This window comes from Pleurodeles waltl, chromosome 6 (genome assembly GCF_031143425.1).
Source record: "Pleurodeles waltl isolate 20211129_DDA chromosome 6, aPleWal1.hap1.20221129, whole genome shotgun sequence".
In the NCBI taxonomy this organism is placed as follows: Eukaryota; Metazoa; Chordata; class Amphibia; order Caudata; family Salamandridae; genus Pleurodeles; species Pleurodeles waltl.
This window is the reverse complement of record NC_090445.1, coordinates 1706280319-1706305856: the sequence shown is the minus strand read 5'-3', so window position 1 is coordinate 1706305856 and position 25538 is coordinate 1706280319. Positions and strand designations below refer to the sequence as shown.

At 47.3% G+C, this 25538-nt stretch overlaps 1 protein-coding gene across 3 annotated transcripts in view; it reads left to right on the top strand.

Annotated features, from left to right (window-relative positions):
* Positions 1–20705, top strand: part of PHF1 (PHD finger protein 1) — a 607606-nt gene extending 586901 nt beyond the window's left edge. For 2 of the 3 annotated variants that reach the window (XM_069241855.1, XM_069241857.1), the window contains exon 15: positions 19898–20360. In XM_069241855.1, the coding sequence (XP_069097956.1) occupies positions 19898–20222 (325 nt within the window). In that variant the 3' untranslated portion in view covers positions 20223–20360. Of the gene's footprint in view, positions 1–19897 lie in introns of all 3 variants that reach the window. The other variant, XM_069241858.1, reaches the window with a different exon arrangement.
* Positions 20706–25538: the final 4833 nt, after the last annotated feature.

Below are 25538 nucleotides of genomic sequence, written 5' to 3'. Positions count from 1 at the left end.
GCTATGTGCTCAAGACTATCCATCGCCCCACAGTTCGCACAGTTTCCTCACTTCTATGCTCCATGGCCTCCTGCATTTGCCTAACTCCCCACGCTCGCCTCCACATGCAACCTCTCCAGGAGTGCCTGGAGGACCAATGGAATCAACGGATGGGAACCTGGGAAGTCAGAATCATTCTATCCACCCATGCAATCAAATCCCTCAGTTGGTGGTACTCTCCAACCAATTTCCAACAAGGAATGCCTTTTGGTCCACATGCTCCGTCTCAGACCATCATGACCGAAGCTTCTCTACTCGGGTGGGGAGCTCATATGGATCACCTACAAATACAAGGTCTCTGATCTCGGAGGGAAAAGTCTTACCACATCAATCTCCTCGAGCTATGTGCGATTCACCTTGCTCTCTAGGCCTTTCTCCCTTCTTTCAACACCGACATCCTGCTTGTCCAGACAGACAGAGTACAACCACCATGTATTACCTGAATAAGCAGGGGGGAACCAAATCCAGAGTCTTGTCTCAAGAGGCCCAGACAATATGGCACTGACTCCTGTCCAGGAATATAAAGATAATAGCAACTCACCTTCCAGGCGTTCAGAAGGTGCAAGCGGATGCCCTCAGCAGGGTTCTAGACGGGAACCATGAGTGAGTTCTGAACAAAGACTTTGTTCAAGATATATTCTGCTTCTGATGGATACAACTACCTGTGGATTCCTCACCTAATGAATACTCCCATGGCGCCAGCATTCGACGGAAATCTTCTTACTAGTCTCTGCACGTCGACGAGGACGTCACTCTAGCCCACGCGACGCCGTCTGACGTCATACAGGCAATAAGAGGTCCTCGACGACGTGCGGACGTCAGTTCCCTTTTTTCCGTGCATTCGAAACGGTTATCTTCGAGGGAGCAACTGTTACTTTTTTGGTTACAGTGTATTTTTGCTGCGTAGTCTTTCGCTGTGGTAATAATGTCGCAGAGAAAGTCTGAATTTAAGCCTTGTCGTGAGTGTGGAGGCAAGATCTCGGTGACGGATCCTCATTCCGATTGCCTTTGGTGTTTGAGCTCCGACCACGACGTCTCGACTTGTGATTCATGCCAGCACATGAATCCAAAGGCCCTCAAGGAACGTGAGGCGAAGCTGTTTATGGCTAAATCGAAGGAGAAGCATCACAAGAAGTCTTCTTCTCCAAGACATCGGCGTCATCGAGACTCCCGGCGCCGTAGAGAATCTCGGCGTCATTCGAAGGAGACTCGTTCCAGGTCTTCGGATCGGCGCCGAAGGACATGGGAGATCAGTCCCACGGTTACGCCGCATCCTTCGACGCCGTTGCCCTCTCCGGCGTCTCCAACTTCACCTGGACAGGCGTCGGTGATTAAGGTATTGGAGCCTCAGGTGTTTTCTCCGGCGCAGACGCCGAGGCCGGAGTCGGGGTCGCCTCCGAGACAGGCACCTCAGTATCCGGCTTTTCCCACCCCTGGAGCCGATAGTTCCGCATTCTTGAATGCGATGTATGCCATCTTCCAACAGATGGCTCCAGGGGGTGCTCCGGCTGGGCCTTTGGCCTTTTCTTTGGGTGATCCTGCGCCTCTTCGGCCGGCACCCTTTATGCCCTTTCTCACGTGGGCTCGGCGCCAGTGTCGGCGCCGGTGGCCGCTCCGGTGGCTTCAGAAGGATTGGCCCCGGGGATTTCCATCCCGTCGAAGTCGGGATTTCGGCCTGTGACTCCGGTGGGTCCATCTGCTTCAGCTGCTCTTTTGTCGGCGCCGAAGTTACCTGTGGCGCCGGACGCGGCGTCGGTGGCTTCTGAAGATCGGCGCGATCTTCGACTTCGGCGGAGGCATTGTCGACTCCGCGTATTGAACAGCGACTTCATTCCAGGAGACGTGCTCTCCGTGTATTAGAAGAGCAGGAGTACCAACGAGCCCTAGAGGAAGGAGAGCTAGAGGACTCGGGTGATGGGCTGCGTGGACTGGAGTCGGCCAGTGGGCTGGACACTTCCCCTGAGTGGGATCTTTCGTCCCCGGGGGAATATACTGAGGAGGCTGCTTCCTTTAATGCAGTGGTACGGAAGGCAGCTAGTTTTTTGGACCTGCCTTTGCCGGTGGTGGAGGCTAAACAAAACCTTTTAACAGAGGTGCTACATCCGGCCTCAGCTGCGGCGGAGCCTCTGTTGCCATTTAATGACGCTCTGCTGGATCCGGTGATAGAGGTGTGGAAGAGGCCGGCATCTTCCCCAGCAGTTCACAGAGCCGTGGCCAGGAGGTATCGGGCGGCTCCGACTGACCCTGGGTTTCTATCTAGGCACCCTACGCCGGAGAGCTTGGTGGTGCAGGCCTCCTGTTCATCCAAGTCAGCGCCTGGTTCTTTCCCGACGGTGCCTGGGGACAGAGATTCAAAGAAGCTAGAGGCGCAGTCGAAGAAGATTTTTTCGTCCTGCAGTCTGGCGTTAAAAGCCACCAATGCAACCTGTATCCTGGGGAGGTATATTCATGCTCTGATGGATGACATTTCCTCATCGTTTACAGAGCTTCCCCAGGGTCTTTTGGATCTTGTCTCAAATGCCCAGGCTGCTGCGACCCAGATTATCCAGACGGGACTGGATACCACCGACTCGGTAGCCAGAGCAATGGGCACAACTGTGGTGGCAAGGAGACAGGCCTGGCTCCGTAACTCGGGCTTTTCTGCAGATGTACAGTCCACATTGTTGGATCTCCCGTTTGATGGGGACAAACTGTTTGGAGCCAAGGCTGATTCGGCCTTGGAACGTTTTAAGGAAAGCAGGGCCACGTCGTTAGGGCTCCAAGCTCCTTCTTCCACGGCCTCTTCCAGATTTTTCAGGAGGTTTCGTGGATTTGGGCGTGGCTCTTCCTCCTCTTCCTTTCGGGGAAGATATCAGCAACCTGCCTCTTCCCATCCCTATAGATCTTTCAGGGGGAGAGGTAGGGTCCGCACCAGAGGAGCCTCTCAGCAGCACTCTGCCTCTTCCTCATCCTCTGGCGGGGTGCAGCAGGAGAAGCAGCCTTAGGCTTCCACTATTTCCCACTCACTCCTCTCCTGTAGGGGGAAGATTACAGCATTTTCTCACCAAATGGAAGACTGTTACAACGGACACTTGGGTTCTCAGTATTGTGGGAAAAGGCTACACCCTTCCCTTTCGGGAGTTCCCGCCCCTCATCCCGCCCGCCCTTCTTATTGTTCAGAAGAACACCTCCTGTTGCTAGAACAGGAGGTACAAGCCCTCCTTTCCAAGGGCGCGGTGGAGTTGGTCCCAGAGCAGGAAAGGGGTCGAGGATGTTACTCAAGGTATTTCCTGATTCCCAAGAAGGATGGTCGTTTGAGACCAATTCTGGACCTGAGGATCTTGAATTGGTTCCTCAAGCAGGAAAAATTCAAGATGCTGACCCTAGCACAGGTGCTTTTGGCGTTGTACAAGGAAGACTGGATGGTGTCTGTCGACTTGCAGGATGCTTACTTTCATATCCCGATACTCAAGTCACACAGGAAGTATCTCCGGTTTGTGGTGGGATCGCAACACTATCAGTTTGCGGTCCTTCCGTTTGGTCTTACTTCAGCACCTCGAGTCTTCACGAAGGTGATGTCGGTGGTTGCGGCAGAACTCAGAAGGAAGGGGATAGCAGTATTCCCTTACTTGGACGACTGGTTGATCAAAGCCAAGTCCCCGGAGCTTGTGTCGTATCATCTGCAGTCAACAACCCAGTTGTTGTTCGACCTGGGTTTTTCGGTGAACGAGCCCAAATCTCACCTAGAGCCCTCTCAGCGCCTCCTGTTCATAGGGGCAGTACTGGATACAACATTGGGTCGGGCCTTTCCTCCGCCTCAGCGGATTCAAGATATTCAGGATTTGGTTCCAATGTTTCAAAATGGAGCGGTAGTTCCAGTTCTCAAGGTCCTTCGTCTGCTCGGTCTTTTTGCCTCCTGCATTCTGTTGGTCACGCATGCTCGCTGGCACATGAGGGCTCTTCAGTGGTGCCTCCGAAGGCAGTGGTCTCAACACAAAGGGGATCTAGAGGGTACTGTCAAGATCTCCAGAGATGCTGCTGTGGATTTGAGGTGGTGGATTGCAAGCAACAATCTTTCACAAGGAAAGCCGTTCCAGCAGTCGCCACCAGTGGCCACAGTCATAACGGATGCTTCCACTCTAGGGTGGGGAGCTCATCTGGGGGATCTGGAGATCAAAGGTCTTTGGTCTCCAGAGGAACAGATGTTTCACATCAATCTGTTAGAGTTACGGGCTGTACGTCTGGCTCTCAAGGCCTTCCTCCCTTCCCGGTCAGTCGGTACAGGTCCTAACGGACAATACTACCACGATGTGGTACATAAACAAGCAGGGAGGAGTGGGGTCGTACCTTCTCTGCAGAGAAGCTCTTCGACTATGGTCCTGGGCAAAGGACCATCAGATTTGCTTGATAGCAAACCATCTGGCCGGAGTCTTGAACGTGCGTGCGGACAGTCTCAGTCGCCATTTCTCGGCAGACCACGAGTGGCGTCTCCATCCAGATCAAGTCCGTTTAATCTTCCAGAGGTGGGGGTTTCCTCGGGTAGATCTGTTTGCCACTCGAGAGAACGCGCATTGTCCGTTGTTCTGCAGCCTCCAGTATCCGATGCAGGGAGCGTTGGGGGACGCGTTTCAAATAACCTGGTGCGGCCAGTTGCTTTACGCGTTTCCTCCCATACCCTTGATTCCTCGAGTATTGAGGAAGATTCGCCAGGACCGGGCTCTAGTCATCCTAATAGCTCCGGATTGGCCAAGGAGGGTATGGTACTCCGACCTTCTCCAACTCTCAATGTGCCCTCCGCTCCGTCTCCCTTTCAGGGCAGACCTCCTCTCGCAGTCGCAGGGGCAGGTTCTACACCCCAACCTCCAGAGTCTGCACCTACATGCCTGGAGATTGAACGGGGCAACCTGAGTTCCTTCTCTCTCCCGCCTGAGGTAGTGGATGTTATATTAGCGGCCAGGCGACACTCCACTAAATCTATCTACGCTAATAGATGGTCTAAATTTGTTGCATGGTGTGGAGAGAGGCAGATTGATCCTTTGCATTCTCATCTATCGGACGTTTTGTCTTTTGCTCTGTCTCTAGCGCAGAAAGGTTGTGCAGTGGCTACCATTAAGGGTTATTTATCGGCCTTGTCAGCCTTCATATGTCTTCCAGACCAACCATCTTTATTTAAATCCCCTATTGTTATCAGATTCCTGAAAGGTCTTCTAAATAAATATCCTCCAAAGCCATTCGTTATGCCGCAATGGGATTTGTCCTTGGTCCTGACTTTCCTTATGGGGTCCCCTTTTGAACCTATGCATTCTTGCCCCTTAAGGTATTTGGTTTTAAAAACAGTCTTCTTGATAGCTATAACATCAGCAAGGAGAGTGAGTGAGTTGCAGGCCTTATCAGTAAAGCCCCCTTATACAACTTTTTATGGGGATAAGGTGGTGTTGAGGACCAAGGCTGCTTTCCTCCCGAAGGTTGTTTCACCCTTCCATTTGGCTCAGGCAATTACTTTGTCCACATTCTATCCTCCGCCTCATCCTTCCAAAGAGGAAGAAAGACTGCACCGTCTGGACCCAAAGAGAGTGTTGAGCTTCTTTATTGATAGAACAAAGGATTTCAGGCTGGAGGATCAGCTGTTTATTGGATACGTGGGCAAGAGGAGAGGAAAGGCAGTCCACAAGAGAACACTATCCAGGTGGGTTGTTCTTTGCATTAAAATCTGTTACTCTTTGGCAAAGAAGGATCCTCCTGAGGGCATTAGAGCTCATTCCACCAGAGCTAAGTCGGCCACTTCGGCCTTGGCCAGGGGTGTTCCTGTGGTCGACATCTGCAAGGCCGCAACTTGGTCGTCCCTTCACACTTTTGCAAAACATTACTGTTTGGATTCTGAGGTTAGAAGAGACGGCCATTTTGCACGGTCAGTGCTGCAGGATTTCTTGGTTTGACCATTTAGGCACCCACCGCCGGGCGTGGTACTGCTTTGGGACTCTATTCATTAGGTGAGGAATCCACAGGTAGTTGTATCCATCAGAAGAACGAGTTACTTACCTTCGGTAACGACTTTTCTGGTGGATACATTAGCTACCTGTGGATTCCTCACGGTCCCACCCGCCTCCCCGTTGCCTTTCTGGTCTTACCAAGTAATCCTTGAGTGCGCTCCTCTTGGTCTTTGAGGGTGCAATAGATGTTGTATATAATATATTTGTATATATGTATATATCTTTGTGTATATACTTGATGTGTGTATATATTTTAAAAAGAGAGAGTTATATATATATATATATAAAAGATTTACAGTTATTCATGCAATGTTGTGTATTTTTACAATATAATGGGATGTTGCCTTGCTCTTTCATTGCATTGCCTGGTTGTTCTCATGCACGTAAAAAATGATTGGTACTGACGTCCGCACGTCGTCGAGGACCTCTTATTGCCTGTATGACGTCAGATGGCGTCGCGTGGGCTAGAGTGACGTCCTCGTCGACGTGCAGAGACTAGTAAGAAGATTTCCGTCGAATGCTGGCGCCATGGGAGTATTCATTAGGTGAGGAATCCACAGGTAGCTAATGTATCCACCAGAAAAGTCGTTACCGAAGGTAAGTAACTCGTTCTTCTGGGGCACACCTTCTTTTGACCTTTTCGTCAAAGTGGACAACAGAAAATGCAGAGGCTTTGACGCCAGATTTTACCATCCAGATTTGCTGGGGAATGCTCTGTGGATAGACTGGTCCAACAAATTTCTGTACGCCTTTTCACCAATTCCTCTGATCCCAGCAGTCCTAATCAAACTCTCAATGACCTCAGCCAGAATGATCCTCATTGCTCTGGAATGGCCGATACAATGGTGATTACCGAACCGCCTTCACCGGTCGCTCCGACCACATCTCAGGCTTCCATGCAGACCAGATCTCCTGACGAAATTCGGTGGTCAGACCAGACACCCCAGTCTCTCCTCTTTGAGTTTGGCAGCATGGCTCCTGAGCTAGTACATTATGGACACTTACATCTTCCACAGGACTTTATGGAAATTCTGAAAGAGACAAAACGGGCTGCTGAAGTCTCCAAATGGAAGAGATTTTTTATCTGGTGTTCTTCCAAGAAGATAGATCCTACATCTTGCCAGGAGGATGTCATCTTGCCATATTTGTTACACTTAGCAAAATCTGGTTTATAATTCTCTTTATTAAAGTCCATTCGGCAGCTTTGACTGCATACAGAAAAGGTCTTTCACAAACCTCTTTCTTTCAGGTGCTAGTCATAAAAGATTTTCTAGGGGGGCTAAAGAAAGTTTTCCCACCACTCAGGCGTCCTTCTCCACCATAGGAGCTGAACGTGGTTCTTTACGTCTTATGCATCATCCATTCGAGCCCATACACAAATCATCTCTACAACACCTCACTTGGAAAACGGTTTTCCTTGACATCAACACGCAGAGTTAGCGAGATTCAGGCTCTTTTTGCTCATGAGCCCTACACAGTGTTCCACTCCTCCAAAGTATTGATGCGTACACATCCTAAATTCTTACCCAAGGTTGACTTTCATGTCAACCAGACGATTTCCTTGCCAACTATCTTTCAAAACCCTTCCACTCCAGCTGAGAGGGCACTACACTCTGTAGACGTAAAGAGGGTCTTAAAATTCTTTATAGATAAAACCAAATGTATTAGAAAAGCACAACAATTATTTGTCAATTATGGGCCGATTTGTACCGGGCTGGCCGCCTCTAAACAGTCAATCTCTTGGTGGATTGTCTCTTGTATTCTTTACTGCTACCACCTAGCTAACAAATCTCTAGCTGGCAGACCAAGAGCGCATTCTGCCGGAGGCAAGTCTGCCACGACTGCCTTTTTGAGGAATGTTCGTCTGGCAGATATCTGAAGGGCTGCGACCTAGAAGTCTGTCCATACGTTCATTAAACATTACTGTCTTGACTCTAATGCCAGGACAGATGCTCAAGTAGAACAAGCTTCTCTCAGGAACCTCTTTGCAGTATAGTGCATTCCAATATTGGTCGGTCTACTCCCCCGCTGATTCTGGGATGGGCTTGCTATTCTATTAAATGCTTATGACTATACATGGAAATCCCCTACGAGAGAAAGAAAAGTTTCTTACCTGTAACTCCAGTTATCTCGTAGGGGTATTTCCGTGATAGTCAAAGGTAACCCTCCCTCCTCCCCAGTGAAGTAGACAGAATAATATCTCAGGTATACCAGGACTCTCAGCGATGACAGCCTACAAAAAGAACTGAGGTAACTGCCTCACTCAAGTCATGACGGGATACTGAAGGTCTGGCTGTTCTTAAAGCCACAGACTCCTTTTTCTTCATTGATAATGGCAGCCTGTGGGCTACACTGCCCTGCACTCCATCATTGTTTTGCAAAATAAAAAGGTTTGTGGAGGATTTATTCTCGAGAATTGTCAACTCATTCATGCATTTGAATGCATGTGGCTTAACTTTGTCCTTTTTAAAGCAAACTGGATGAAGAATTTTGGACACTGTAGCCTTTCCTCTAGGCTGCATATGGACATTCTTAAGTGACTTTGCAGACCATCCTGAAGTAAGGCGAACATGAACACCTAAGAAGTTATATTGGAAAAAGTGCTCTTGGGTCCCTGCAGGCGGGCAGAACTATTGAACGCTTATGACTATCATGGAAATACCCCTACGAGAGAACTGAAGTTACAGATGAGAAACTATTCCATGTCTATTTCAGCCACCTTCAGTTGTGTAATTACCAGTATGAAAGGTTCCAACAGACTCTTGGGTTTATACCTTGATTAGAATGTTTAAATAAGGATATCTCTCCTTCTATCTGGTAATTTCCATATGTACATTGGCATCTCTATATATAAATATATGAAGGGTGCTCAAGGTCTAATATTCAATTGCAGCCATGCTACTCGCTACCTGACGGATTCCGTAGTTCGGTTGGGGGTCTGAATCGGATTAAAGTCTTTAAACTTAGGTATAACGGTGTGTAGGAAAATGCCACTGTTGGCATGGTTACCCCCTAAGGTTTGCCTTTTGTTGATGCCAGCTTTGATTGAAAGTGTGTTGGGACCCTGCTGACTAGGCCCCAGCACCAGTGTCTTTCCCTAAAAACTGTACCTTTGTCTCCACTATTGGCAGAGCCCTGGCACACAGATAAGTCCCTTGTAAAAGGTACCCCTGGTACCAAGGGCCCTGTGGCCAGGGAAGGTCTATAAGGGCTGCAGCATGTATTATGCCACCCCGGGGACCCCTCACTCAGCACATGCACACTGCTTCACAACTTGTGTGTGCTGGTGGGGAGAAAAAGACAAAGTCGACATGGCACTCCCCTCAGAGTGCCATGCCCACAACCTCCTGCCTGTGGCATAGGCAAGTCACCCCTCTGGCAGGCCTTACAGCCCTAAGGCAGGGTGCACTATACCACAGGTGAGGGCATAGCTGCATGAGCACTATGCCCAGTGTCTAAGCCAAATCTTTGTAAGTGCAGTGTATTAAGTATATGGTCTGGGAGTCTGTCATTACGAACTCCACCTTACCATAATGGCTTCACTGAATACTCAGAAGTTTGGTATCAAACTTATCAGCACAATAAATCCACACTGAGGGCATCAATACTAAGCCAAAAGTGGAGGGGGGGTGGGTAACCACACCAACAATGGCACTTTCCTGCACCCACCCAAACCAACTGCGATGCCTCAGTGGGACTATAATCTGGTCTTGACATTTCTTATGTGCACTCCTTTTGAGCCTATGCACAGCTATTTCCCCAAGCTATTGACTATGAAATACATCCTCCTTATTGCATCACATCGGACTGCTACAACATTGATGGGGGCGGGGGACTGCATTTTAGTACCACCCCAGCTAGCTGATGTTGGTTACTTGTGTTTAGGTAGACAAGCCATCAAGGGGTCAACTGGCTGTTATTAGCCTGAGGAGTCAGTGGGTGTGCCAGCACAAAGGATAATCACTGCCCGGTATACTGGATTGACTGGAGTAGTATTTGGTACTGCTCTGTGATTCAAATGTAGAATTATAGATGGGTAACGGTGAATAATGGATGTTTTTCACAAGGGCTTTTCATTGTCATCAAATAACTTGTCAGTGATGTCACATCCATTAGTTCGTTTTTTTCTATGATTTTCTATGATAAATGGCCTGCTATATCGTGCAGTGGCAGAGGATTAGTGGGGAATTCATATTAATATAAAAAACATACGCTTTCCACCTGCTCTATCTCCCTTTGTGCCTCCCCTCTTTGCCCTTGTTCCCCTCCTGATAGGGGGTGACCCTTTCCAATATTTGGGCATGGAGTTTACAAGAAGTCAACACCGTTGTTGGGAGTTCAATATAGCCATCGTTTTGGATGATTTAAAGCAGACATTCAAATGCTGAGCCTTTCACGCCGGTGAGTGCTATTTGAAATGAAATCCATACCGCACTTCATCTGTGTCCTGCAAAATTACCCATTTCCATTACCACCAGCCTTCTTTGCAGCTCTACAACACCTAATTTGTGTTTTTTTCTGCGGAGGGGTAACTGTGAGTGTCTCTCCTCAAGTGTAGACAGTCCCGTTTGACAGTGAGTTGGGAGTAGGAGACTTAAGTTTGTATTATTGGGCCTCGCAGATCATCCCCATTAATACTGGAAGTTTGATCATACCATTGATTCCCCTATCCCCAAATAGATTGGAAATAGACCTCCTTGATAAATTAGATTTATTCCACTTTACTTTATGGTAAGGCAATCCCTAGAATGCTCCCATCAATCACCAAACTTCCACTTTTATGTTGGAAAGAAGCATTAAAATATATTATTTGGTACAATAAACCCATAGCGATGACTTTTCTCTGGAGAGGTACTTGGCTTACCCTGGCAGCCTGACTGTCTGGTTAACGCTAATGGAACATGATAGGTAGCTCAACGTTGGAAGACATGTGGTGGGCGAGCTGACAGTATTAGCGTAGGAAGCTGGCCTGCTGTGTGATGGGTACCTATGGTACTTACACCTTATTCCAGGTATTTCCTCTTAGCGAAGTGTAGGCAGTGTCTAGAAGCCAGGCTCTCTAGAAGTAGCTGTGGATGAGCACTCAAGGCTTATCTAGGAGACATGCAAAGCTTATGCAGTACCATTGAAGTCACAGAGCACTTACACACATGAAAGAAAACACTCAGTTGTACAAAAATAAAGGTCCTTTATTTTTGGAACAAATCACCACAAAATACTAGAAAAGGTAACCTACCCATAGGAGGTAAGTAATGTACTCAATATATACACTAGTAATCAGAAACAGGCATAGAAGGTTAGAAAACAGTGCAAATAGCAATAACCAATAGTGACCCAGGGGGAGCACAAACTGTATACTAAAAATGGAATGCGAACAAGATACCCCCACCTAGGTAGGTAAATGTGTAGAGGGGAGCTGGGAGTACTAGAAAACCACAGAGGTAAGTAACACTGCAGCCCCCAGCGACCAGGAAGGCAGGAGTAAATCACTGGAATTTCCCCAAACCACCCATAAGGAGGAAAAGAAGAAAAAGGAGACACCCAGACAAGACTGCAAGAAAACCAGCGGTGGAATCCTGAAGAAAGAAGACCTGTGGAGAGAGGGGACCAGTCCAAGAGTCACAGTGGAGTCCTGGAGGAGTAGGAGCTACAACTCACCCAGCTGTAGTTGCAGGAGTTGGTCGACGGTGATGAAGTACAGGTCAACACTGAAGCTCTGGAGCCGGAGAAGAGTTCCTGATAGATGCAGAGGATGTCCCACGCTGGAAGGAAGATTGCAGATGGGTGTTGGTGCAGGAATTCCACCAACAAGCTTTGGCAAAGACAAACTTGAAGTTAGTGGAAAAGTGGTACTGCCAGGGACCAGCAAGGCCCAGGATGACTCAACCCAAGAGGGGGAGTCACAGGGGAGCCTCAGCGTCGCAGTGCGTCCACAGGACCAGAGGCAGCACCTACAGGAGTCCCACAAGACAGGGACACATGAGTCGCAGAAGAACCCCACGCAGCACTACAAAAGACGATCCCAAGCTGCAGGAGAACCACGCAGGAGGCTGTGCTTTGCAGGATGGAGTGCTGGGGGTTGGAGCTACTCGTCGCCTGAAGATCCCTTGGAGGAGATGCAAACAAGCCTTGGCAGCTGTAAGAGACGCAGTGCACAGGGGTACTGCCCTGCGTGGGAAGGCAAAGGCTTACCTCCACCAAAGTTGGACAGCTGGTAGAGAGGACCATGAGGACTACTCCGGACCACCACCTGTGATGTAGGATCCATGCAGCTCAGCAGGAGAGGGTATCCATGCAGCCGGTCATCGCTTGCTGTAGGTGCCTGCGGTTGCAGGGGAGTGACTCCTTTACTCCAAGGGAGATTCCTTCTTCTTCTTGTGCAGGCTGAAGAGTTGCAGTCTTCCAAGGATGCACGGCCGAGGAAATGTTTCAAAGCTGGCAGGAGACGTGGAAACAAAGTTGCCGAAGAGTCTTCTTTGTTGTAGCAGCGTTTGTCGGTTCCTGGAGGGTTCAGTCGCGGTTCTAGTGGCCAGTAGTCGAAGTGGAGGTTGCAGAGGAGTCCTGCTGGAATCTTGCAAGTCGAATCTGAGGACCCACCCAAGAGAGACTCTAAATAGCCCTGAAAGGGGGATTGGTCGCCTAACCAGGTAAGCACCTATCAGGAGGGGGCTCTGACCTCACCTGCCTGGTCTTGCAACTCAGGTGCTTCCAGAGTTCCCTGCCAACCTTGGAAACAAGATGGCACAACCCAGGGACCCTCTGGAGGAGCTCTGGGCACCATCCCTGGGGTGGTGATGGACAGGGGAGTGGTCACTCCCTTTTCCATTGTCCAGTTTTGCGCCAGAGCAGGGACTGGAGGTCCCTGAACCAGTGTAGACTGGTTTATACGCGGAGGGTGCCAAATGTGCCTTTCAAAGCAAACCAGTGGCATGGGGGAGGCTACTCCTCCCAAGCCAGTCACTTATTTCCAGAGGGAGAGGGTGTGATCTGCTTTCCTGGGCTTGATCAGATCAAGCAGCAGGAGGGCAGAAACCTGGCTGACAGGAGGCAGCAGCTGGGCTGCCTGGAAAACCCTGTACGACTGGTGGTAGCAATGGATCTGGAGTTTGTCACAGACAGGTGCCTGCAGCCTGCCCTCTGGGCTGAAAGGGCCTACCAAAGGGATGCCTGGTGTAGTGACCTGTAGTGAAAACAAGTGCATGCATCCGTTTCAAGCAGGCTGCAGTGGCAGACCTGCAGAACCCTTTGCATGGGCTCCCTATGGGTGGCAGAATAACTGCTGCAGCCCATAGGGATCCCCTAGAACCCCAATGCCCTGGATACCTAGGTACCATATACTAGGGACTTACTTAGGGGGACCAGTATGCCAAATGTAGGAAGAAAAAGGTACAGTTTAGAGGAGAGCGCAAAACTACTGGGGTCCTGGTTAGCAGGAACCCAGTAGACACATATGACAACAGGGAGAAAATGGGGTAACCCTGCCAAGAAATAGGGTACTTTCCTACAATTAAGTTCTTTGAGGTTCTGGCCATGGACTTCCACTTGCATAAAATTCAATGTTCAAGGCATGTGTGGCTATAGATACACATGCTTAGCATGATCGTGCCCTCTGGTGATGGGCTTGGATGTGTTCAAATTGTTTTTCTTCTAAGAAAGTGTTTTGAGTCACGAGGTAGCGTGACTGCTCCTCTTGCAGTTAATGGGCATGTTTTTTCTGCCGTCCGGTTCCGATGTGTGCTTCTGTTTGACAACGTGGTTGTTTCACCTTTCAAAGCGCTACCACCTATATTGTTTCTGATCGCAACTCGAGTCGGCTGCGGCCCACGTGGGCCTTTGCCCTTCATGGCGGACTTTATATTCGACGTTCCATCTACGCCATATCTACCTGTGATGGAACGGATGCCCTTTCGCCTTAGCCCTTGCTGTCACATCTAGTACCCATGCACCTTTCTCCATCAGTTGTGTATAACTTGTGCCTCTCCCCTGAACACAAGGAAGTTACCTGTGAGGCCTGCAAGTCTTTTTGGTCTAATAATATGCTGCATAATATGACGCCTTGAGATGTCCCACTGCAGCGTCGAGGATACACCAGACCTCTTCGGACTTAATGGCCTGCAAGAGAAGGCTCACCCCCAGATGTCAGCTGCTGATGAGGGCACGTTCTCCCCCGATGACCGGTCCGGCTCCAAACAGAAGATGCAGGACCTTACTCCAACTCAATCTATGAGTACTGTGCGCTCTCCACCTCGACCCTGACCCACAGCAGACCTCCACAATATATCACCCATCTTCCCCAGAATGGCCAAAGGCTATTGTTGGGCCATGGTCTGCACCAAGCAGCTGCATTGGATATGCCCAGCATTGGCTTGGCACAGAAAAGACAGCACAGGCCGCATTCTCCCAAACCGACTCCTCCATCTGAGTCAAACCGACCATTGGGACTGAAGCCTTCACGTCGAAACACCGCTCCACCTCAGCACCGAAAAATCTGTCTTTGCACTTGAAACCTTCGACACCGAAGACACTGCCACCAAAGACTTCGACATCAGAGCCAAAATCTTTCACATTCGCAAACATGGTTCCGAACCTGTGGAACCAGTGCTTCAAATGCTGCTTTGGAAGCCCCAATACCACCAAAGAAGAGAAAGAAGCGGGACAAGACCACATGCACTCACCACCACTTTCACCAATGGAACCAGCACCATACATTCCAGATGATTCCATTATCTCCTACACAGGGGAGGGAGAGTGGGAGACAAGTTTTGCATCCCACCACATGATGACCCGTAGAACTCCTGCAATCAGATCCACCTGCCGATACAGACCCAGATCATTATCCTGCTAAACCCTCTCCGCAGACGACACCACCACCTACTGATAGGCAGAGCTGTTGCTTTACACAAGGTCCAATTACATACTGAGCCTTTAGAGGGTGACTATCTATTAGAAACGCTCTCCTCCAGCCAACACTCAACACAGTATCTGCCAGTGCTTAAAGACATGCTATGCCACACGCCTGACATGTTCAACAACCCTGTTAGGTCGAGAGTCATGATACCTACATATAAGGGCCACTCCCGCCCGACTCATTAGTGCTTGTCACAGCACGTAAATGGGCAAACTTTCAAACATCTGATGAGGCACCCCCACCAGATAAAGAGAGCAAGAAAATAGATACAACGGGCGATAGGGTGTCTGCTTGTTCTGCCTACCACTGGAGAATTGCGAACTCAATTGGCCTTCTATCCTTCTGTAGCAGGACCTACTGGACAAGAAGCAGTAGATCCTCCTACAAAGCTAATTTCCAGAACTACAACTCACTGCACCCTCAATGCTGCTGACACTGTAGCTAGAGGCATAAACTTAAGTTTCCGCCTGCAGGGACATGCCTGGCTTCGGGTGTCAGGTTTTAAACCTGAGGTTCAACAAAACCTCTTGGTTCTTCCCTTCAGTGGGGGGACACCATTATGGTCCCCAGGCTGACACCTATCTGGAAAAGGTAAAAAAGGATAATGAAATGGTTAAGGCCTTGGGGGTGTTGCAGACTCCATTGCAATGCAGCACCTGTCACCACTGCTCTTTATCATGGAGGATCGAAAACCACCTCACCGGAGACTTCCACCTCCTACCAGCATCCCCAGGCACAGACCACTTTGCCCAGAGGATACTATAGGGGCTTTTATAGGGGGGATTATTCCAAGGGTAGAGGCAAAAGTGGTGTCACCAAAACCTCTGCCACATGACTTGCCAACCATAGCCCCCAACCCCTTAACCCCTCCCCCGACCACACAACACCTGTTGGGGGTCGAATACAGGGGTTCTTTCCCACCTGGCAGAATATCACCTCCGACCAATGGGTGCTTGATACTATCCAGCATGGCTAACATGGCCAACATGGCTATAGGTTGTAGCTCACTTCCACACCTCCAAACATTCCACCTCCCAAGCACAGACTTTCATTAGAACATCAGCTATTGCTGAAGGAGGAAGTTCACTCCTAAAAATAGTCCATAAAAACAGTGCCAGAACACCAGCAAGGCACAGGAGTCTGTTCACTCTACTTCCTTGTTCCCAGAAAGGACAAGTCCTTGAGACAAATCTTGAACCTCAGGCCTCTAAACAAATACATTTTCTCAGAGCTCTTTCACATGGTCACTCTTAAAGACGTCATTCCATTACTACAGCATGGCGACATTGTGACTGCACTCAACCTAACCGCAAGGACGCCTTTTTCCACTTTCCTATTTACCCGGCGCATCACCAATATCTCAGGTTTGTAACAGTCAGCATATCCAATTCAAAGTGCTTCCTTTTGGGGCCAAAACTGCACCCAGGGTTTTCACCAAATGTCTTGCAGAGGTAGCTGCTTACCTGCACAGACAAAACGCACACTTTTTCCCATACTTAGACGATTGGCTCCTCAAAAGCGGTACTTGTCAGAACTGCTTACAACACACTCACGCCACAATAAACCTACTTCATCAATTGGGCTTTACCATCAATGCAGTCAAATCACACCTCCAACCCCTTCAAATACAACCATACCCGGGAGCAATCCTAGACTCTCAACAGAGAATAGCTTACTTCAATGCCATGCAGATTCAATCCTTCTGGGCACTCATCCCACAGTTACAACCTCCTCAGCAGGTGACAATGAGGATAGCCAAGCGTCTCCTCGTCATAATGGCTTCATACATGGCATAGTCATTCCAGACTCAACATGCGTCCCTTGCAAGAGTACTTAGCGCAGCAATTGACTCAAGCAGAAGGTAAATGGAAGATGTAGTGTTGGCCAGCCATACCATCAAGCTTGCCACTCTCTGCACTGGTGGAATACTAACAAACTCCTATAAATATGGCCTTTCATAGATCCAGTTCCACAATGAACCATAACAACGGATTCCTCCCTCATGGGTTGGGAAGCGCACTCACAAGATCTGACTGCCTGGGATCACTGGACACCCAGCCAGAGACCTCTCCATATCAACACCAGGAGTTCTTTGTTCGCATAGCTCTCAAAGCCTTCCTTCTTAATCTGATTGGCAAAGTAGTCCTGATCAATACAGACCACATAATTGCCATGTGTTATCTCCAAAAGCAAGGGGGAACAAGATCCCCCTCAGCTATTTCGTCTATGCCACTTCATTTGAAGGTGGGCTTTCCGGAATTCACCTGTTAGCGGAGTATACCCCAAAAGTGGACAACTATTTTTCGGACCTTCGAACAAGTTAACAAGTAGGAGCTCTGCTCACAAGTCCTCCTCCCATACTTCTGGTTTTGGAGTCTCCCAGAAATAGACCTTTTGCCACAACAGAAAATGCCAAATACCCAAACTTTGCCTCCAGGTACCCACACCCACAGTCCAGGGGCAACACACTATGGATGAGTTGGTTAGGGATATGTGCTTCTGCTTTTCCGCCTCTCCCACTGCTTCCGTTTGTGGTTTGCAAACTTCAGCAGACATCTCACCCTCGTTCTAGTGGCTCCAACTTTGGTACGGCAGCCATGGTTCACCACACTCCTAGAACTCCCAGTAATTCCCCATGAGGTACTGTCGAACAGGCAGGACCATCTGAGGCAGTGTCATGGAGAGATCAGGCACCCAGACCCCCAAGGTCCTTGAAACTTACAATCTAGCTCCTTAGGTTCTAGAGTTGGTTATTTAATACTAACAACCTTGTATGGACATTCTTAAAGGGGCATGCAGGCCACTGCTCATGCCTGCTATGCTGCTAAGTAGAAAAGATTTGTTCACTATTGTGATTCCAAACAAATTGATTCCTTAGCAGCTAGTGTTCAGGTCATTGTCTGTTACTTATTTCATTTACATACCTCTAGCCCAGCCTTTACCTCTATAAGACTTCACCCAGCATTAGTAGCAGCATATCTACAAAACTGTCAACACGCTTCTGTGTTCAGGATTCCTGTCATTAAAGCCTTCCTAGAAGGGGTCAAAAGAGTTATTTCTCCTACGGTGCTGCCAGCCCCCACTTAAAATCTCAATAGTGTACTAAAAAGAATAATGGGCTCTCCATTTGAGCCTCTCCACGCCTGCCTCCTCCAGTTTCTATCCTGGAGAGTATTTTTAGTAGCCATCACTTCATTCAGATGTGTCAGTAAGCTTCAGGTATTAACGTTAGAAGAACCCTACTTTCAGTTACATGGAGGTACAGTGGTACCACGTACCAGTCCTAAACTTCTTTCAAAGGTGGTGTCTCAAATTCACATCAATCTTTCGAATTGCCAATATTTTTCCCCTACCTGAATCCGTTTGTTGAAAGGACTTTACATACCTTGGACGTAAAACAAGCTTTTGTGTATTATATTGATCGAACCAAATCATTTAGGAAAACACAATTCTTTGTTGCTTTTTCAAAGCCATACAAAGTAAGGGCCATTTTTGGATTGTTAAATGCATCCAAACCTGCTATGCTTAAGCTTAAAGAACCTTACCTATCCCACCTAGACAGCACTCCACCGGTTAAAAAGGAGCTTCAATGGCCTTTCTAGGTATTATACCTATAGCTGACATGTAAAGCAGCTACATGGTCTACACCGCATACTTTTCCAAAACATTACTGTGTAGATGTGCTGGCCCGTCAACAAGCCAGTGTGGGTCAAGCTGTTCTGTGTACACTATTTCAAACAACTATAACCCACACAGGATAGCCACCGCTTATGGAGGAGGACTGCTTTGCAGTCTTTGCTAAGCATGTGTATCTATAGTCATACATGCCTCCAACTGAAAATGTTACTTACCAATAGGCTTCTGTTCATGCCATTTAGGGGGTCATTACGACCCTGGCGGAGAAGCGGTGGTAAGACCGCCAACAGGCTGGCGGTCTTTTTTTGGGAATTATGACCATGGCGGTTACCAATTCAGTCCTCTTGGCATTGATACTGAGAAGGGATCTCACATATATTTAGATCTCTGGTGATCAGTTCACCTAATCCCCATTTAAAATTGAGAGATTTGTGTAATTTGATTTAGTTACACTAGATGACGACTGGTAGAAGCAATGATGGCACTCCAGGTGCTAGCCATCTCAGCCCAACCCTCTCATCCAGTTCACATACTTACATAGGTTCCACTAAATTACCTTAAACTTCAATGAGAAAAGCGAGTACTCCTCACTGCCTGAAGCAGATATTACCACATAATATGCCAATGCCAAGAGTAACTAATTATTGGTATAAAGTGAGGCACGTGCTGGGAAATGTGGTGAGTGGGAGGACAATCCTGGCCCCAATGTGATGATACTCTAAATTATGAAACACATGGGTGGGCCCGTCACACCCACACACATATAGCCATTGGCCTTTTGATAGCCAAGACGGATCGGGCCTGTCTCGACCATCGCTTTCCACACTGGAGTAATGGACATGTAGCATGGACTTTTGTGCTACTACGGAGGAACTGGTTTACACACCCCATCGGATGCAGAAGAAGTATACAAGTATACTGAAATATTGAGCCTATGGTGGAATTACTTTAATGAAGGGTTGTGATTTCATTGTCCACTTCTGCAGCTGTGTTCATGATACTGCTGTGATCTGTTGCTCCATTGAGTTCTGTAGTTACTGTTGCAATGTCTGTAATGGCATCTACTTCTTCCAGACTCCAGATGTAGTTCGGAGGACCTGGTTGTGACCACCTCTGCATCGAAGGAGCAACCTTAAAGTTGGCTTGTTAAAATATGAATGCTTCAAAGTGTGTGTTTTTTTTAGTTATTAAAGACTGATTACTATGGAGTCACAGTTTTCTCTTGGCTTTGGAACTTATTGAGTGAATTAAGTAAGGCATAACTACCAACTTTATTATTTCAGTGTATTTTTGTATTTCTTCTGTCCTTTAAGTTTAGAAGTTTCTTTGTTTTTATGTCTTGCAGTGAAGAAGGACCTGACTTGCGTGATTCTTCCTGCCCTGCTCCGTCCTACGAGTCTGACATCTCACAGAAAGAAAAGTGTCGCTCCCTGCCTTCCACACCTTCCTGTCGACGCAGCCCAGTTACCCATGTCAGTGCCCAGTCTGCAGATGACCCCCCTGCCCAGTCCTCCAGTAGTAACAGCACCACTTCTTCTTCTTCCCCCAACTACTTTGGAGCTGTGGGACGGCTGGCCCGTGGAGAGTCAGTGCGCATTCTGGCTCGGAGAGAGACTGTGGATGGGACCATACAGTACTTGGTGGAGTGGGGTGATGGCAGTGTTCTGTGAGAGAAGGGACCATGCTGCAGGCAAAATAATCATTTGCTTTAGTGCTTTAACCTGTAACATTGGGGGTTAAGGATGCCCTAGAAAAGCCTTCCAGTTCTATTACAACAGATTCTTTTCACTGTTTTTAGGATTAAGCAGAAAGGAACTATCGACAAAAGAGAGAGCTTGAGGAAAGCGCATGGAAATATTTTGGGGTGGAGGCGTTGCTGGCTTCCCAAGGAGTAACCTGCAGGTACAGCAGGACCAGGTCAACTTAACCTAAATGGTCGAGAGAGCCTGGGTGATGGAAATGGAGAAAGATGAGCAAGATGACTAGGGAAGAGAGGCGTGTAGTGAAGAGTCACTGAAGGGAAAGAGGGGCCAAGGAAGAACAAGGATGAAGGAACTAGGACACAGAGAAAACTTGTGGGACAAAGCTGAAGAATAATATGCACTGAAAAAGGAGAGATGATAATAAGACAAACTAAGAGTAGGGAATAGATGAGAAAGGATGGGAAGAAAAATGGCGAGTTAGATAGTCAATAGAAAGAGCCAACGAGAAAGGGAAAGCAGATAAAATGTATATGCTGATTGGGAAGAGATAGGATGAGGATAGAGGTAAGGGAGAAGATGAAGGCAATAAGAGGTAGTTTTAAGAGCTAAAGAGGTGAGTTCAATTGAAAACGTGGAGAACAGCAAAGGAGTGGAGTTGTAGGCATTGAAAAGTGATGACTAGTGAATGTAGACGGGTAAACAAAGAGGGTGAAGGATTCATTAAAGGACTGAGGTAAAGTAAAGTGTTTAAAGAGAGATGATGTTGGTAGACAAGAGGAAGCGATTTTGAGGGAAAAGTGCATGAGGTAAAAATGGACATTAGAAAGTTGCATATGTAAGTAATACGTAAAGGTAGGAAAGAACCTGATAGGTGAGAAAAATCAATGTTGAGTAGAGAGGTAGCCATAGTGTAAAGAGATGAGGGGACAGATAGAGAGATAAGAGTGATTGGAGAATGAGAAACTACAGAAGTGGTTGAGGGTGACCTGAAAAGGAGAGGAGATAAAGCAATACCACTGCTGTAGGAGCAAATGGAGGTTATTGGGGAGACTAAATGGGGAACAAGGGAGACTAGGAGTAACCCAGTGCTGGGTGAGAACAGAGACATATGGGAAACAACCAGGAATGGCACAGATTTACTGGGGTTATGTGGAAAAAGGAGGGGCACATGGAAGGTAAGAAAGCTGAACAATGTGTGAAAAAAAGTACTGTGGAGCAAACTTATGTAGGGAACGGACACCAAAAGGGCATATGTAAGCATTTGCCGTGCCTTGTTTTCCAACTATATGTTCGTTCTGGTTCTGACAATGTATCTTGCCTACACTTTCAGCTTTTCCTTTAGGGTGTTTGTGCCTGCATTTTTTACTCTTACTTTGCTAGAACGGGCTGTCATGAGGACTTGTGTAGCTGTTGGTGTGGGAAAGGGTGAGGGTGATGGAAACTGGTTGTTTCTTCTGCAGAGAATGTGTTTACACTCTTCTCTTCCAGGAAGTATTGTGCTCACATTATTTGTTCCCGCAGTAGGGTGGAGGTAGTGTTGTCCCCACACTTCACACTCTTCTTAATAGGATTCCTCTGTCATTTATTGTTTAATTGTGGGATGCTTTTTTCGTAGAAACTCAAAATACTTGCTCTTTCTGGGGGTTTTGCATTCAAGCTCCTAATCCTTCCCAGAAGGTGCAGGTGGTATTGCACTCACATGATGGATCTTTCTGGGCATGTGGTGCTTGCTGAAAAACATGGCTCTTCCTAGAGGCATTGAGCGAAACAATGCCTCTTCTTGCTAGAGCTGTGCTCACTTCTTTTTTTTTTTTTTGTGTATGCAGGCGTGTGACGCTTCCTTCAAAGGCATATAGTATATGCGCTCCTACGGCTTGTACTGTGGTTAAACCTTGGTTCATTTATAGTGGCAGAATATTGTGCTTACTTTACGCTTTTTACTTCCGTTTTAGATATTCTATTTCTTCTCATTCTCACTTCAGTTGCCTGAGAGCTTTGTACTCATACCATTTTCTCTCCCCAAGTTGGGTTGGAAATATTGTACTTTCACATTGCTCTCTCCTCCTGGATGAGCTGGCAGTCTTGTGCTATAACTCTTTATTTTCATGGTAATGGTCTGCTGTTACACCTCTTCCTGCTTTCAGATGGGATGGAAAGACAGTGTAGTCTATCTTCACTCTTTCTCAGAGTGAACTAGGAGTTGTGTGCTATTTTAGTCTCTCTCTGGCTGGTTGGGCAACTAGGAGTGCAGTTATTCTCCACTCTTCTTTGTGTGGGTAGGGAGTATTGTGCTGTTAATCTTTACTCTCCGGTGGGCTGGGGATATTGTGCTACTTTTTTATGTTTCTTGGGCAGCATGGGAGTACTGCACTCACCAATCTCCCTTGGAGTGGGTTGGGATATTGTGTTTCTTCTTGTGGCTCCCACTGGTTGCTTTCTGCTTGAAATCTTGGCATGGTATGCATATGGTTGCCATTGTGATTATTATTATGGTACCCATTCTATCCTTACTTGACAGAGGGAGGCACAAATCTTGCTCTTTAGGCCTTCCATTGCTTTGGAGTTGGTGCAGGCACTCTAGTTTTGTCCTTGGATGTTAGTGTTAAGCTGGCACTTTGGGGTTTTCCATTGGGTAAGAAAGGTATTATGTTGGGACTCTTACCTTGTCCTCGCTCGATGAGAATTATACTGACACTGGTCTCTAAGTTAGGGTATTGTGCTGGCTTGAACTCTTGCTTTGTCTTCCGCAGAGTGATCATTAAGTGCTTATGTTGGGTGGCGTGATGTGCTGTCAGTTTTGCTTGTCTTTACTTTGGCGAGTTCTATACTTACAGGCCAGGTTAGGGATATGAAATGTGTCATTCTTATCTCTGCCAACAGCAGGTGTGCAGGGGCATTGTGCTGGCACTCTCACCCTGCCATTGACTAGCTTAAAATGATGTTGACAGTTCATTTTCTTCTATTGGTGGAGCATGCTGTGCTGGATTACTTGTCCTTTACATCAGCCTTGGTTAGAATTACTTTGCCAGGCTAGTCTCTTTCGTTAATGAAGAATATTGTGCTAGCACACTTCTTTTACTTTAGTGTGGCAAAAAATTATGTAGATGCCCTGGGTCTTCTGTTGGGTACTTGTATTGTGCTAGCACTCATCCTTGTCTTAGCAGATTTTCTCCTTGCTCTTCTTTGAGTGGGAGAATTGTATTTATGCTCTTGGATCCTCAATAGGACTGGAGTATTGTTTCTGTTTGACACTCTCAGCTCTTCACTGGTGTGTGTGGCTGTTATAGCATATCCTTTGCCAGCAGAATAATTCTGACTTGAAGTCATCAGTCCTCCTTCAAGGAGCGGTAGAATTCTGCATACAACAGTGGTTCTTTCCAGGTCATGTCTCTAGTGTATACGTTGTTGGCTCTTTGTTGGGGGTGTTAACCAGATTGAATGTTCCTTGGCTGAAGAGGATTATGCTTACTCACTTTCCTTGTGCTTCTTTGGGATATTAATGGTAGATATATTCTTTATTCTTCCTTATGTAGGATTTACACTTGCACCATTTTGTGGTCAGGGAAAACTTCAAGTCTTCCTAATTAGGCGAGGTCTGTGCAGCAGCCTTACACTTTGTGCTCATTCTGAGGAGATGGGTAATCGTATTGCATACTGTGCCTACTTGGTCCTAGCGCTGTCCAGGGGTGTCTAGATACTAGATGTTTCCTTGAAGGATACTGTGACTAGATTATTTGTGCTTCCTTGGTGGATTATGTGCCTGCACTTCTTGGAGGATACTGCGCATGCACTCTTGCACTTCCTTGTGGGTTAAGTGCCTGAAGGGTTCTGTGCCTACATAATTGGCACTCTTGGGGGATGCAATACCTGCACACCCAGCCCTTCTTTGGGCGCTACTTTGCCTGCTTACTTGCCATTTCCTTAAAGGATAGTGTGCCAAATATTATGTAAACACTTCCTTTAGGGATAGTATGCCTACAGGCTTGCCATTTCTTTGGGGGATATTGTGTCTACACACTGGTTGCTTCTTTAACGCTTCTTTGGGGGATATATAATGTCTACGTTCACCTTTTTTGAGCAGAAGCATAGTGTGTGCATATACTTTATACTTTCACTTTTAGTGCTTCCTTCAGAGGTACTGTGGCTACTCTGCTGCCTTTATTTCTTTGCCTTTTTGCTTGTGGTCTTGGCGCTTCCAGGAGTATTACTATGCGTACAGTCTTTGCGCTTCCTTGGGGGATACTGTATCTGCACTCTTGCCACATGCTCGGGAGGGATACTGGCCGCACTCTTGTCTTCTTTGAGAGATAGTGCACCCATGCTCTTGGCACTGTCTCAGGTGATACTGTGACTGACCTCTTGGTTCTTCCTTGAGATAGCATTCTTGGGGTATGAGTACTTTGCTAAGACTCTTGTGTAAAAGAGTAGGGCAAGCACTGTGCTTAAAGGATTAGCTCTCCATTATGGGTGGAAATCTGTGTGTATTGGGTGTACGATGTTTGTATGTGTCAGAGTGAGTTTGTGTGTGTGCGTTGTATGTGTACCTGAAAGTTAGCTTTCTTGAATGGCTGTTTTTCTTTACAACAATTCCTTTCTAGTTCCATTGATCTCAGTTTTGGACGTTTGACAGCCAAGTGTTGATTCTAAATATGTACTTCCTAGAGTCCGCTGGTCATATTTTTAGGGCTTGGACGGGAGCAACATGAGACAGCAATGCCAGTTGAATAATCTGATTTTATGTTTCTCTCTTGATGTATGGCTCGACACTGTTTTCACTTCCCCAGCTTTGTTTCAGCATAAAACGTATGTGTAAATAGCTGATGGCGCCAAAGTTTCTCTCCTGTGTGGAGGAGGGTTCAGTGTTGCTTGGACCGACAGTGTCAGGTCTAGGCGCTTGCTGTGTAGATAGTTAATGACAAAGGTTTATTTTGGTATTACTGGTGTTTTATTTTTATTTTTTTAAAGATATTTAATAAATGTAAATGCCTGCGGCGAAGAAGCAGATGACCCTTCTTCTCTGGTCTTGAAAAGTTTACTGTTCATTCCCTGAAAACATCAGCAGAGAAGACACACCGGCCATGTGAAAGCACTTTGAAGATGTACAGCAGCAGCACGGAAGCAGCTACCTTGGACACTGTCTCGACTGTCTGCAATACGCCAGTCCAGATATACAGAAGCAGAAATGATATCGCCAAGGGTCAGAAGGACAGATTTTGCTCCAATAGTGGCAGAGATGTGAATGATCCTTTGCACTGTTTCGGACTACCTATGACATGCAAAGTG